This window comes from Mustelus asterias, chromosome 14, assembly GCF_964213995.1.
Source record: "Mustelus asterias chromosome 14, sMusAst1.hap1.1, whole genome shotgun sequence".
Taxonomy (NCBI): Eukaryota; Metazoa; Chordata; class Chondrichthyes; order Carcharhiniformes; family Triakidae; genus Mustelus; species Mustelus asterias.
In genome coordinates, this window is record NC_135814.1 from 89,212,474 (window position 1) to 89,228,268 (window position 15,795).

At 43.4% G+C, this 15,795-nt stretch overlaps 1 protein-coding gene across 1 annotated transcript; it reads left to right on the forward strand.

Annotated features, from left to right (window-relative positions):
* Positions 1-11,676: 11,676 nt before the first annotated feature.
* Positions 11,677-13,831, forward strand: LOC144504086 (insulin-like growth factor 2 mRNA-binding protein 2). The gene is made up of 2 exons (XM_078229254.1): positions 11,677-11,864; positions 13,733-13,831. Exons 1-2 carry the CDS (start codon positions 11,693-11,695, stop codon positions 13,795-13,797), a joined length of 237 nt encoding a protein of 78 aa, XP_078085380.1. The 5' UTR covers positions 11,677-11,692; the 3' UTR covers positions 13,798-13,831.
* Positions 13,832-15,795: the final 1,964 nt, after the last annotated feature.

The window sequence follows — 15,795 nt, forward strand, 5'->3', positions numbered from 1 at the left end:
GATATGGTTAATCCACAGTGAAGTCAGTAACATATCCCCATTCCCTCTCCACTCCCTGTGTGGTGGGGACTGGCTGCAGGTATTTTGGGGGCTTATGTGGAGGTCAGCGTTTTTGAAATAGAGGAGCATGACCAAAAGGGTCAAATGAAGTCTTCAACTTCAGAAAGCGTAGTGGAGAACATGCCACTGTCTTCATCAATGCAGACAAAGTAGAAATTGTCAAGAGCTTCACGTTTTTAGGTGTCCAGATCACCAACAACCTGTCCTGGTCCCCCCATGCCCACACTATGGTTAAGAAAGCCCACCATTGCCTTTACTTTCTCAGGAGACTAAGGAAATTTGATATGTCCACTACAACTCTCAACAACTTTTACAGATGTACCATACAAAGCATTCTTTCTGGTTGTATCACAGCTTGGTATGGCTCCTGCTCTGCCCAAGTCTGCAAGAAACTACAAAGGGTCATGAACGAAGCCCAGTCCATCACTCAAACCAGCCTCCCATCCATTGACTCTGACTACACATCCCGCCGCCTTGGTAAAGCAGCCAGCATAATCAAGGACCCCACGCACCCCGGACATTCTCTCTTCCACCTTCTTCCATCGGGAAAAAGATACAAAAGTCTGAGGACACATACCAACCAATTCAAGAACAGCTTCTTACCTGCTGCCATCTATTCTGGATGGGGGTTGCTGAGGCAACAGTCTACTCTTGTATTTTCTGAAGAACCTAGAAATTTAGCCAATTGGATCTAAGCTTGATATATTGTCACTGGGAATGATAAGCTTGACAGGTGACATGATTGCTGATTTCAGGATTCTTTTTGATTTGATTTGATTTATTATTGTCACATGTATTGGGATACAGTGAAAAGTATTGTTTCTTGTGCACTATACAGACAAAGCATACCATCCATAGAGTACATTGGAGAGAAGGAAAGGAGCGGGCAGAATGTAGTGTTACAACCATTGCTAGGATGTAGAGAAAGATCAACTTAATATGAGGTATGTCCATTCAAAAGTCTGATGGCTACAGGGAAGAAGCTGTTCTTGAGCCGATTGGTATGTTACCTCAGACATTTGTATCTTTTTCCTGATGGAAGAAGGTGGAAGAGAGTATGGGGTACATGGGGTCCTTGATTATGCTGGCTACTTCTCAGAGGCAGTAGGAAGTGTAGACAGAGTCAATGGATGGGAGGTTGGTTTGTGTGATAGATTGGGCTACGTTCATGACCTTTTGTAGTTTCTTGCTGTCTTGGGCAGAGCAGGAGCCGTACCAAACTGTGATACAACCAGAAAGAATGCTTTCTATGGTGTAACGGTAAAAGTTGGTGAGCGTCGTGGTGAACACACCAAATTTCCTTAGCCTCCTGAGAAAGTAAAGGGGTTGGTGGGCTTTCTTAACTATAGCATCTAAAAGAACTAAATAATATCAATAGGGGTAGGCTATTCAGCCCCTTGAACTTGATTGACCATTCCACAAACGTCCACTCCCTCCACCACCGACGCTCAGTAGCAGCAGTGTGTATTATCGACAAGATGCCCTACAGAAATTCACCAAATATCCTTAGACAGCACCTTCCAAACCCACGACCACTTCCATCTAGAAGGACAAGGGCAGCAGATATATTGGAACATCACCACCTGCAAGTTCCTCTCCAAGTCACTCACCGTTCTAACTTGGAAATATATCGCCATTCCTTCACAGTCGCTGGGTCAAAATCCTGGAATTCCCTCACTAACACCATTGTGGGGCAACCCACAGCACGTGGACTGCATCGTTTCAAGAAGGCAGCTCACCACCACCTTCTCAAGGGCAACTAGGGGTAGGCAATAAATGCTGGCCAGCCAGCGATGCCCATGTCTCTCGATTGAATTTTAAAAAAAGATCATGACTTGTCTGCTTGCGACCTTAAGTCCAATTTCCTATCTGCCCCTGTTACCCCTGACTCCCTTGTCGATCAAAATCCTGTCTAACTCAGCCTTGAATATATTCAGTGAGCCTGCCTACCAAGAATTGCAAGGTCTATAGACCCTCTGAGACAAAAGAAATTCACCTCATTAAATGGGGCAGACCTTATTTTTAAACTGTGCCCCCTAGTCCTAGATTTTTGCCACAAGGGGAAACCTCCTCTCAGCATCCACCCTGCCAAACTTCCTCAGAATCTTATCTATTTCAAAAAGATCACCTTTCATTCTTCTAAACTTCGATGAGTACAGGCCCAACTTTTCCTCACAAGACAACCCCTTCATCCCAGGAATCACCAAGTGAGCCTTCCCTGATCTGCTTCCAATGCAGTTATATCCCTCCTTACATAAGCACTCTAAGTGCACAGTATCCCATAATGTAGATCACAACAAGCTGCTTCACCTTGTCCAGCACAGTACAACCATGAACACAGCCTGCAGTTAAAGCTGGTTAAATTAATATCGAATTGGCTAAACTATATTTCAGGGACTGAGTGTTCAATCCATGGAACAGGCTCCCTAGGCAGACTGTGAAAGCAGGTAATATTGATTCATTCAAGTGCAAATGAAAGATACTTCCCTCAGAACAAATATTTTGGGCTAAGAACAAAGGAGCTAGGAGAAGGAGTAGCTATACCTCAGTCGAGACTGCTCCGTCATTCAATGCGATCATGGTTAATCTTTGGCTTCAACTCCACCTTCCTGCCCCCTCCCCATATCCTCTGATTCACTGAGAGACCGACAATGCCTCTATCCCAGTTTTAAATGAAAGTCATGAACGAAGCCCCGTCTATCACTCAGGCTCCCATCCATTGACTCTGTCTACACTTCCCGCTGCCTCGGAAAAGCAGCCAGCATAATTAAGGACACCACGCACCCCGAACATATTTTCTTCCACCTTACGTTGGAAAAAAGATACAAAAGTCTGAGGCCACGTACCAATCGACTAAAGAACAGCTTCTTCCTCGTTGCCATCAGACTTTTGAATGGACCTACCTCGCACTATGTTGATTTTTCTCTACACCCTAGCTATGACTGTAACATTACATTCTGCACTCTCTCTTTTCCTTCTCTATGAATGGTACGCCTTGTCTGTATAGCACGCAAGAAACAATACTTTTCACTGTATACTAATACACGGAACAATAAATCAAATCAAATCAAAAAATACATATCTAATATTACATTATGGTGATACAGTATATGAGTAATTTAAGACATGGCACCTGACAGATATGACAGGTTTGGGAGGAACATGAGACTTTGGAATAAAAGCAGAAAATGCTGGAAAAATTCAGCAGGTCTGGCAGGGTTTGCGGAGACAGACACAGTCTGTATGACTCTTCATCCAAACTGGAGAGAGGTAGAAATGTGATGGGTTTTATGCTGTTTTAAAGGGGGAGGGGCAGGTGGAGCAATAAAGATCAGGGATAGGTTGGAGGTCATAAGAACATAAGAACATAAGAAATAGGAGCAGAAGTAGGCCATCTAGCCCCTCGAGCCTGCCCCGCCATTCAATAAGATCATGGCTGATCTGACGTGGATCAGTACCACTTACCCGCCTGATCCCCATAACCCTTAATTCCCTTACCGATCAGGAATCCATCCATCCGGTCATGAGAGATTAAATGACAAAGCTATCAAAAAACACAAGACAAAGGGAATGGTAATGATATTATTAGTGATTAAAACAGGTGTAAATAGCAGAATAAAGGTCAGCGCTGAAAGTGAAACAGGAGAGCTGGCTGGCAGGGCGGGGGAATGGGGGGAATCAAAATGGTGGACAGAATTCATGGTGTTTAGCGCAATGTTGAGTCCAGAAGGCTGTAAAGGCTGCCTAATCGAAAGATGAGGTGCTGTCTCTGTAACTTTCAGATCTTTTGTTCCCAAAGCATTTCACTCCTAGGTGTTTCACTGCCTTGCATCCGGGTCTGTAGGTTATTTGGAGTATCGCTGTTAATATTAGTAACTCCATCGTTGTTATATCATGCGACCTCCAGGGTGGAGTATGGTCATTATGTTTTGTCCAGTTTTTGCAATCCTAATCATAAATATGCCATTTGTGGCTTATTTCCACACTTATATGTTATAGAACAAAGAGATCTAGGGGTACAGGTTCATTAGCTCCTTGAAAGTGGAGTCACAGGTGGACAGAGTGGTGAAGAAGGCATTCGGCATACTTGGTTTCATTGGTCAGAACATTGAATACAGTAGTTGGGATGTCTTGTTGAAGTTGTACAAGACATTGGTAAGGCCACACTTGGAATACTGTGTACAGTTTTGGTCACCCTATAGGAAGGATATTATTAAACTGGAAAGAGTGCAGAAAAGATTTACTAGGATGCTACTGGGATTTGATGGTTGGAGTTAGAAGGAGAGGCTGGATAGACTGTGACTTTTTTCCCTGGAGTGTTGGAGACTTAGGGGTGATCTTATAGAGGTCAATAAAATAATGAGGGGCATAGATCAGCTAGTCAACATCTTTTCCCAAAGGTAGGGGAGTCTAAAGCTAGAGGGCATAGGTTTAAGTGAGAGGGGAGAGATACAAAAGGATCCAGAGGAGCAATTTTTTTCACACAGAAGGTGGTGAGTGTCTGGAACGAGCTGCCAGAGGCAGTAGTAGAGGATACAATTATGTCTTTTAAAAAACGTTTAGACAGTTACATGCGTAAGATGGGTATAGAGGGATATGGGCCAAATGCGGGCAATTGGGACTAGCTTAGTGGTTTAAAAAAAAGGACGGCGTGGACAAGTTGGGCCAAAGGGCCTGGTTTCCATGCTGTAAACCTCTATGACTTAAGCTGGTCAGAAGCCCGAATATCTATTTGAGGTCTGTAATAGGTCAAGAATGAAAGGTGATCCATGAAAGGTACGAATTTTGTCTGTTTTTTTCTTGCTGGTTGGAAGGTCTGAGTTAAGAACCAAGCAGTCAGTTGATTGAATAGCTATAAATGAAGAATTGACTATCCTACATTACCTCTCCCCCACTCCCTGTCAAAGGTCAGTGATCTTTGAATCAAATTGCAGATTTTGAAGAGTGTGTCATTTAATAAAACATTCTGTGCAAAGACATAATTTGGGAAAACTTATGCCAGTTGTGTAAAGTACAAAACTCATGTACCTGGCCCTCTTCTAAACTATTAACATGAATTGTTTTTTCAGTGCATGCTCTATGCAGAATGAGAGATGAACCCATTTAATAAATGGAAAATATTGCAGATGCTAGAAGTCCAGAACAGAAAGAGAAAAGGCTGGAAATATTCAACTGGTTTGGCAGCATCCATGGAGAGAGAAACAGATTAACGATTCGAATACGTCCCTGTGGATGGGTCATATGGACTCCAAATGTTAACTCAGTTTCTCTCTCCTAGGTGCTGCCAAACTTTTTTAAATATGAGCTGATCAAGACATCTAACTTTAAAAAAAATTGCTTTGGACATTTGACGAACAGAATCTCTGAGTCGGGTCCATACAGCCCGCTATCCTACCTGGATTATATTGGACCACTTGAGAGATTTGAGATGGCTCGTCAACTTGTTAATTTTTCATTGGCCATTTAGAAGCCAAGTAGTCTTGAAATTTCACGACTGAGTTCCAGAGAAATGTTGGTGGAACTGACCCCTATATTTGATTAAAGTGCTATCCTTTTGATTTGATTTGATTTTTTATTGTATCATGTAGTGGGATACAGTGAAAAGTATTGTTCCCTACGCGTTATACAGGCAAAACATATTGTTCATAGAGTACATAGGGGAGAAGGAAAGGAGAGGGTGTAGAATAGAGTGTTACAGTTACAAATCGGGTGTAGAGAAAGATCAGCTTAATATATGGTAGGTCCATTCAAAAGTCTGATGACAGCTGGGAAGAAGCTGTTCTTGAGTTGGTTGGTACTTGTTCTCAGACTTTTGTATCTCTTTGGAGCGTAAGTTTAATGCAGGCACCTCTTTGATAGAGTTTATTGAGGTGGAGAATTGATTAAGGAGCAGCACTCCAAATTCGCCAAATAAACCTGTTGGACTTTAACCTGGTGTTGTGAGACTTCTTACTTATAGAGTTTATTGGAAGACTACTTTATGTTTATCCAAATGTAGATGGAATGGATTGGATGAATGTCTTCTTGGGGTCTGCTTTAAGTGTAGATTACTTAAAGTTTAAAGTTTATTTATTAGTGTTACAAATAGGCTTACATTAAGCTACTATGAAAATCCCCTAGTCGCCACACTCCGGTACCTCCGGGTACACTGAGGGAGAATTTACCATGGCAAATGCACCTAACTAGCACATCTTTCGGACTGTGGGGGGAAACTGGAGCACCCAGAGGAAACCCACACAGACACGGAGAGAACGTGCAGACTCTGCACAGTGACCCAAGTAGGGAATCAAACCTGGGTCCCTGGCACAGTGAGGCAGCAGTGCTAACCACTGTGCCACTGTGCTTAATGTGAGACTGTGGTACAAAAATCCTCATAGGTGACTAATAGGATATAGTTTCATATAGGGGCCATAGGTATACCTGGTATCTGGAACATGATGTGGAGATGCCAGCGTTGGACAATGATCTGGAACAATCATGCCACATGGACAGAGTAAGGGACTTCCCTGAGTTTGAATTTTAAAAAAATAATCTTTACCACAATGTTGATTTAAAATTGCTGAAATTAACGAGATGAGTAACAAGGGTGAAAGTTGCTTTCTCTCAATGTTATTTCCCCCATAATTAACAAACACAAATCTTTGCACAAATCTGACCTTGCCTCACTTTGTTTGGGTATTAGAGACTGTCTGGAGCATGATGAGTTTTTTTAAACCCCCTTTTACTAGAAGTCAAATTCAACTTAACATCAGGGAGCTGCTTCCTTGTAACTGGACAGCCAGCGTCTTAATGTGTGGACTGTAGTTGAACATTTCCTGCTGTTGCTATTGTAAGTGTGTCAATGGTGAGAGATGTTGGATTCACTTCCTGACCATCATTATGCAGCCTGGGCACACAAAGCTGGTCATGGCACATCCTGGAGGTTAGTGCACCAGTCCATGGAAAGTCTGGGGTGCCATTTGAGAGTTTGGGTAACTCATTTGACTTCCCAGTTTGAATATCTTGCTGATTTCACAGGATAGTACAATCCTTTTGTGCACTTAAATTCCCGATTCTGTTATTCGGAATGGCATAGATGTCAGCCACTGGCTATGTGGTAGCATGCACAATTGTGGATTCAAGTCTAACTCCAGAGACTTCAACCTATAATCTAGGCTGACATTTCAGTGCAACACTGAGGTAGTATTACACTGTCTTTTGGATAATACATCAAACCAAGGTTCCATTTGACCTCTCGGGTGGATATAAAAAATTCAATGACATTATCTAAAAATACAGATTTGCATTTATATAGTGCCTTTCGTGACCACACCATTTCCCAAAGCACTTTGCAGCTAACAAAGTATTTTTGAAGAGTATCTACCTTGGAATGTAGGAAACACAGCAGCAAATTTGGTCTCAGCAATATCCCAGAAACAGCAAGGATTAGATAATCTGTTTTTAGTGATATTAAGGATAAATATTGGCCAGGACACTGGGGATATACTTCACATCCGTCTTCACCCAAGAGAATGAGGATGAAGGTATGAAATTCAGGGAGAGAGACTGTGAGGTTCTTGAGCAAATTGACATAGGGAAGGATAAGCAGTTGGAGGTGCTAGCAGGCTTAAAAGTGTGCAGATCCTTGAAGGTGACGTCACAGGTGAAGAAGGTAGTGAATAAGGCATATGGCATGCTTGCCTTTATAGGACGGGGCATAGAGTATAAAAGTTGGGGTCTGATGTTGCAGTTGTATAGAACGTTGGTTCGGCCGCATTTGGAATACTGCGCCCAGTTCTGGTTGCCACACTACCAGAAGGACGTGGAGGCTTTAGAGAGAGTGCAGAGGAGGTTTACCAGGATGTTGCCTGGTATGGAAGGGCTTAGTTATGAGGAGAGATTGGGTAAACTGGGGTTGTTCTCACTGGAAAGACGGAGGATGGGGGGTGACCTAATAGAGGTATATAAAATTATGAAAGGCATGGACAGGGTGAACGGTGGGAAGCTTTTTCCCAGGTCGGTGGTGACGTTCACGAGGGGTCATAGGTTCAAGGTGAGGGGGGGGGAGGTTTAACACAGATATCAGAAGGACATATTTTACACAGAGGGTGGTGGGGGCCTGGAATGCGCTGCCAGGCAAGGTGGTGGAGGCGGACACACTGGGAACGTTTAAGACTTATCTAGATAGCCACATGAATGGAGTGGGAATGGAGGGATACAAAAGAATGGTCTAGTTTGGACCAGGGAGCGGCACGGGCTTGGAGGGCCGAAGGGCCTGTTCCTGTGTTGTATTGTTCTTTGTTCTTTGTTTTGTTCTTTGGACAAATCTCCAGGTCTGGATGAATTGTGTCCCAGGCTTCTGGAGGAGACAAGGAAAGAGATTGCAGGGCTCTGACCAAAATTTTTAATTCCTCTCTGGCCGCAGGGAAGACGTCAAAGGACGGGTGAACAGCTAATGTAGTTCCACTATTTAGGAAGGATTGTAGCGATAAACTCGGGAACTACAGACCAGTGAGCCTCGCGTCACTGGTTGGGAAACTATTGGAAAAAATTCGAAAGGAGACCATCTATCTCCACTTGGAGAGGGAAGGTTTGATCAGAGATAGTCAGCATGGCTTTGTCAGAGGGAGATCCATGTCTAGCAATTTGATTGAATATTTTGAGGAGGTGACCAGGTGTATGGATGAGGATAGTGCAGTTGATGTAGTTTATATGAATTTCAGCAAAACTTTTGACAAGGTTCCTCATGGGAGACTTGTAAAGAAGCAAAAGCACCTGGGATACTGGGTAAGTTGATAAAGTGGATTCAAAATTGGCTCAGTTGTAGGAGACAGAGGTGATGACAGGAAGCTGCTTTAGTGACTGGAAGCCAATGTCCAGGAGTGCACCACAGGGATCTGTGCTGAGTCCCTAAAATTCACCATTTATATAAACAATATACATAACTGTGTGGGAGGTAGGATAGTAAGTTTGCAGATGACACAAAGATTGGCTGGGTGGTTAACAGTGAGGCTGAATGTTTTGGGCTACAAGAAGATCTAGATGGTATGGTCAAATGGGCAGATAAGTGGCAGGTGAAATTTAACCTTGAAAAGTGTGAGGTGATACACTTAGGAATGAGTAATTTGACAAGGAGGTATTTTATGAATGGCATGACACAGGGAAGTTCTGTGGAACAAAGGGACCTTGGCATGTTTGTCCATAGATCTCTGAAGGCAGGAGGGCATATTAGTAGGGTGGTGAAAAACCCTTCTGGGACACTTTCTTTATCTATCGGGGTATAGATTACAAAAGTAGGGAAATCATGTTGGAGTTGTGTAGAACTTTGATGATGCCGCAGCTAGAGCACTGTGTGCAGTTCTGGTCGCCATATTGTAGGAAGGAAGTGATTGCACTGGAGGGGTTGCAGAGGAGATTCACCAGGATGCTGCCTGGGATGGAACATTTAAGTTATGAAGAGAAGTTGGATAGGCTTGGGTTGCTTTCATTGGAGCAGAGAAGACTGAGGGGTGACCTGATTGAGGTGTACAAGATTATGGGGGACATAGACTGAGTGGATAGAGAGCAACTGTTCCCTTAGTTGAAGGGTCGGTTGCGAGGGGACATAGGTTCAAGGTGAGGGGCAGGAGGTTTAGAGGGGATGTAAGGAAAAATCGTTTTGCCCAGAGGGTGGTGACAGTCTGGAATGCGCTGCCTGGGAGGGTGGTGGAGGTGGGTTGACTCACATTCTTTAAAAAGTACCTGGATGAGCACTTGACACATCATCACTTTCAAATATGGACCAAGCGCTGGCAGATAGGATTAGGTGGGGGGTCAGGTGTTTCTCGCGTGTCGGTGCAGAGCCAATGGGCCAAAGGGCCTCTTCTGCACTGCATTATCCTATGATATCTTCCCAGCCTTCGTCAGAACAGTGTCATGGGATCTTTTATGTCCATCTGCAAGGAAAGAGAAGGACCTTGGTTTATCCTCTTATTGGAAAGATGCTTCCTCTGACAGTGCAGCACTGCCTCAGCGCTGCATTGGAGTGCCAGCAACGATTTTTACACTCATGTCCTGGAGTGGGATTGAACTGGCAAACCAAGGTGAGTGTGCCGCCAACTGAACTGGCACTGTTGAAAGAAGAGCAGGGGAGTTCATCTTGGTGTGCTAGCCAATTGATATTCACCCCTCAACCAAAATCACTAAAACAGACATGAAAACACTGGAACTACTCAGCAGGCCTGGCAGTGTATGTGGAGGGAGAGAACCAGAGATCAACTGGAGCAATTGTAATTATTTATTGATCTCAGGCTACAAGTGGGATCTTGCTGCGCACATCTGGTCGCTTTCCTTCCTGAGTTACAAACAGGAGACTATATTCCAAGTTCTCTGTTCGGATATTCCCGGGGCGGCGAAAGGCTATTTCATTTGAACCTATGGAGGCAAAGCTGAAAGAAAATGAGGAGAGGCAAATGATTTGAGGTTGCCGAGGAGGCCATTTTTTGATCAAGAGCAAAATAATGTAGATCCTAGAATCTGAAACAAAAAATAGAAAATGCTGGAAAATCTCAGCAGGTCAGGCAGCATCTGTGGAGAGAGAATAGAGCAAACGTTTCGAGTCTGGATGACTTTTTGACAAGAGCTCAAATTCTCCCTCCACAGACGCTGTCAGACCTGCTGAGATTTTCCAGCATTTTCTGTTTCGGTTTCAGATTCTAGCACCTGCAGTATTTTTCCTTTATCTGACTGCATGAGTCATCCTGACTAGAAACATTGGCTCTTCTATTTTCTCTCCACAGATGCTGTCAGACCTGCTGAGATTTTCCAGCATTTTTTGTTTTGGTTTCAGATTCCAGCACCCACAGTATTTTTCCTTTATCTGACTGCAGTCTCCATGGTTTTGTGGCCAGTTTGAATGAAGGCCAAGGGTAGGTGGTCATGCAGAGATGCTCTCCCTTCCTATTCACATGCCCCAAAATCTGTTGAGAGTCCACACACGAGAACTGATTTGAACCAAGGACAGTCCACTCCCCTTCATGTTAGCGAACCAACATTTCCTCCCTCTCTCTCTCTCTCTCACTCACTCTAAGCATTTCCCACTCAGTGCTCCTGTGCCACTTCCTAGTTTAGATGGTCCGGGGTTGAGTTTGCAATCGGTGGGAGGGGAGAGAGAGAGAGATCAAGACCTCTCTAGCAGATATCCTAAAAAAAATCCCCATACACACAACCTCAGATTTCCATCCCCTGGTGTCTTCACAAAACACCACGTGGGCTCCAATTTTTTTTCTCTGATATTTTTAAGTCTGATTTTATTTAGAGGCGGCGCTTAAAGCGAGAGGAGCGTCGTAGCGACACTTTGAGTCGGACTGGCTTAGCTTTTGTCTTGGGTGGTAGAAGTGTTCAGTTGTTTTTTTTTGGGGGGGAGGAGGAGGTAGGAAGGAGGACAGAGTTGCATGTTGTTGTGTGTAAATGTATGTGTTTAAAAAAAAAATTAAATCTCTTTTTATTTCCTGGGGGGTGGGGGGAGGTGAGTCAAAGGATTTAGCTCTTGTTTCAATTTATAACCATCATTTTTGTTGTTGTTGTTGGTAATTCGTGTGTGTGAGAGAGAGAGAAGAGTGGGAGAGAGGGAGAGAGAGAGAGAGAGGGAGGGGGTAGGGGGGGTGGTGAGACCATGAATAAGTTGTATATTGGCAATCTGAGCTCGACTGTAACAGCCGCCGACATCCAGCAACTCTTTGGGGAGAGGAAGCTTTCAATCGGGCAAATTCTCCTCAAATCCGGCTATGCCTTCGTGGATTGCCCCAACGAGAATGCGGCTATCAAAGTCATCGAGACATTGTCCGGTAAGCAGGAGAAGTTGGCTGTGGGATCTTTCTCTTTAGCTTGAGTTTTGTGGGGTGGGAGGGTTCCTCTTCTTAAATCTCTTGTCCTCCCCGAGGAGGAAGAGGGGGGTGTGGATGGATGGGATTTTGGGGGGGGTAAGGAAGAAGGGAGGAGGAGGAGGAGGAGGGGGGGACAAGTCACCCATATGGGTTTCATGTTGGGACAGTTTTGAGTCTTTGAGCTTTTTCTTTCCACTTTGAGACCTCAAGGTGTGAGAATCGCCATTCAACTCAAATTAAAAAATAAATAAAACACCAACTGCTCCATTCAGGGATAATTTCCCTTTAATTTTTTTTTGGGGGAAGGAGAAGGAAATTGGGAATAGAAAGGGGGAGGGGGTGGGGGAAGGGGTTGGGTTGAGATTAAATGCCTACCCTTGTGTCTTTCCCCTAACTTCACACAGTGACAGGGCAGAGCCCAGAGCACAGCCCCCATCCCTGTCCCACACACACACTCACTCTCTCTCTCTCTCTCGTTATTTTTTCCCTGATTTTTTTTGTCTGATTTTATTCATGGACCGCTGGCTGAGCTCAGCCCCGGAAAAGCCCGCGCCCCTCTTCCCCGGGTGGGTGCCCATCATTTTACGAGGTGTCCTGTCTCTAGGGGCCGGGGGTGGGGAGCAAAGTGTCTGTAAAGAGGTGGCGAGGGGGGGGGGAGATGGGGGAGGGAGGAGGGGAGGAGAGGGCTAGTTGAGTTGCATCTGAACTGCGCCAGGCCATAATATCTACACACACATTAAACATGCTGGAACCTTCTCAAACCATTCAAACACAACTTTCACTTCACAGTGGGGGGCTTTTATTTATAGCCCCCCCTTCTCCCTCAGCCTTAAAGAGGGGGGGGGGGGGGACGATGGTGAGGGGTGTTGCCTGGCTGGGGAGGGGGGGATTATTTAGAAAGAGGGGAGAGAGAGTGGGTCACATTTATTTCCCCCCCCTGAAGCTGAGGTAAAAAGACTGAGGGCTGCTTCCCCCCCCCCCTGAGTGAAGATGTGAGGCGGCCCTGTCTCTCTCTCTCCCCCCCCCTCTCCCTCCATGCTGTTTAAAAAAGCGGGGTGGGAGGTGGTGAGAAGCATGGCGGCTCCGTCCTTCATTTTGTGAATCAAAAAAAAAAATCTCTTTCTCTCTCCCTCTTTCTTCACCCCCCCACCCCCTTCTTTGGCGCCGCTTTTTTTTATTGCTTGTTTTGTTTTGCGTGTGTTCCTTTAACACACGAGTTGCACTCTCCTATAAATATTAATAAATGGCCCTTTAATGATTTGATTCCAACCCCTGGCAAGAGGGGGGAAAATCCAAGGGAGGAATATTTATTTGGCTTCTTTTAAAGCCCCACTATCTCTCTTTTTTTTGCCCATCTCACTTGTCCTGCCACAAGTTGGAAGAGGCAGAGCACGTGGGAGGGGGCAACTTGATACAATTGAATTGGCAACATTGAATTAGTTACATGGGGATGTGTCAGTCTCAGTCCCCCACTTTTGAAAAGTTTTTATTTATTAGTGTCACAAGTAGGCTTACAATAACGCTGCAATGAAGTTACTGGGAAAACCCTCTATTTGCCACACTCTGGCGCATGTTCAGTTACGCTGAGGGGCAATTTACCACGGCCAATGTACCTAACCAGCACGTCTTTCGGACTGTGGGAGGAAACCGGAGCACCGGGGGAAACCCAGGCAGGCACGGGGAGAATGTGCAAACTCCATGCAGACAGTGACCCAAGCCGGGAATCAAACCCAGGTCCCACTGTGCCCAACATGCCACCCTTCATCACTTCTTTCCTTCTATTTAATTTAAAAAAAAATAAAATTTAGTCATGCTTTTCCTTTGCTCAGGCAAAGTGGAACTTCACGGCAAGGTGATCGAAGTCGACTACTCTGTCTCCAAAAAGCAGAGGTAAGACTTCACAATCAATGATTTTCAAAGAAAAATCCTCTATTTGTGTTGTGTGTGTGTGTTTACCCCCTCCCATGTGAGGGCACAATTTTTCTTCAGACTTTTAGATTTATGTTGTCAGTATTGAGGGCACAACTGTGCAGATATTCCTTCAGACTTTTGTAGATTTATGTTGTCAGTATTGCCTGGTTTAATGTGACTTTCTAAAAATCTGTGTCTGAATATGCAGAAATAACCCATATTAAATTTGCAATAAACTGCACCCACGTAAGCATTATTAATGCCAGCATACAAGAGTGAATGAAATCTTTTATCACATTTTAGAAAGCTCTTTGAATTAAGATGCTCATAAAAGTAAGAGGAAAACAATTGAAGGAAATTATATTTTGGCATCTCAGAAAAAAAACCCTTTTTGCAATAGTCAATAATCGGTTGGACTTTCATTTTTGGAGTGTTTCCTGTTGTGCAATTTATAGAAACTCTGCTCTTTCTCAGAGCAGTGATCTGAAGCTAACTTTGTGTCTCATTAATTTGTCTACTAGATTTGCTTTCTTCAAGGTTAGGTAATTAATATCAAAGGTTATGAATTAAATGTTACTTATTTCTGACTGCATGTTAGAAGATCTCCCCCATTTTCCCTCCTTCCATAAAAAAACAAATCTCATTTATTTGCTTTCCTTTTATAGAAATTTCTGTTTTCCTATATAATCAAAACTAAAGTGCAAATAATGTGAAGGAACTATTGAAACTCGATTTAAATCAAAACTTGTGTCATTTACATAATACTTTGTGTGGCACATGGTGCTTTGAACTTGAAAAGTTTGGCACAAAAGAAAGTTGTTGTCTTCATATTTCTGACACTAGTGTAAGGTCTTTGATTATTTGAGGGATTTATGGACTGCTCTGGGTAATTAAATATAACAATATAGAAAGCATAAATGTATCACAACAAAACATTCCAAAAGAAAACTTAAGTGTGTTAATTAGAACAATGACAAGGGAAGCTGAGATGGCGATTTGTTGGAGGAGAGTGTTCAGCAGTGTTGTAGTGAAATGTATTATTACATTATTTTCTAAACATTGTTATCAGAAATGCAATTATCATATTTTGAAAAAGATATAGAGTTTAAAACCCAATGATTGGTGGTGTCGGCAGCCATGTTTACAGTCTACACCTGATAAGATGTTTGTCTTTATTTAATGGTGATCTGAGTGTCAATTTGTGTGTGTTTCGTACCATCTATCAACTGACATATGTATTCTGATGTGTGGCAGATTAATTTTTGAAACTTGAAAACTAACGTGCAAAAGTGCAGTGCACGCATGCTTTGTGTGTGTCAGTTTTGGGACACATTGGATTAATTGCCTTTACAGAGGCTGCTCTTCTTGGGATGTTGTTATTGGTGGAGTAGGGTTAAGAAAGCTTTTATTGTCTGTTGTACTTGTTGAGTCCTATTACTTTGCTTAATTGTTTCTTTGAGTTTTTAATCCATGCCCCTGCACCACCCTCTCCTGCCTTGTAGTGTACTTCTGAGGAGATTTGAGGGGGTGGACTCGTATCAATAAAATTAATATTTTTCCCCATTGCATTTCTTAGGTGTAAGTTCCTTTAACTCGCTGATTTTATAAAAAGACACCAGGCTTTAGGTGCTGGTCATTCCAAACAATGGATATGAGAGAATGATTTTATTTCAAAGTGCTGCAAATATTGGGTTTGAAATGTGAATTACTGTCAATCCTGTTCTCCTGTTTTATCTTTTGTTATAGTGGGAGTGGAGTACTGGGGAGCACAAAGTGCTGACAATCCTATATAATAAAACCCATTTTTTTGTGCTGGAAGAAACCTTTTCTTCTTTAATTGTAGCTGATAAACTTGTTCAGCTGCTGACTTGTGGAGACCTTGAAGCATCTGTAATGGCCCCCCTCCAACGAAAAACAACTCCCACTATTTTTTAAAAATATGCTTTTCGTCAGAATTGTTGACACGAGTTGTGGTCACCTG

Coding starts and splice junctions, on each gene's coding strand:
- LOC144504086 (XM_078229254.1), top strand. CDS start 11,693: ATGAATAAGTTGTATATTGGCAATCTGAGCTCGACTGTAACAGCCGCC. Junction 11,865..13,732: donor AGTCATCGAGACATTGTCCG/GTAAGCAGGAGA, acceptor TCCTTTGCTCAG/GCAAAGTGGAACTTCACGGC.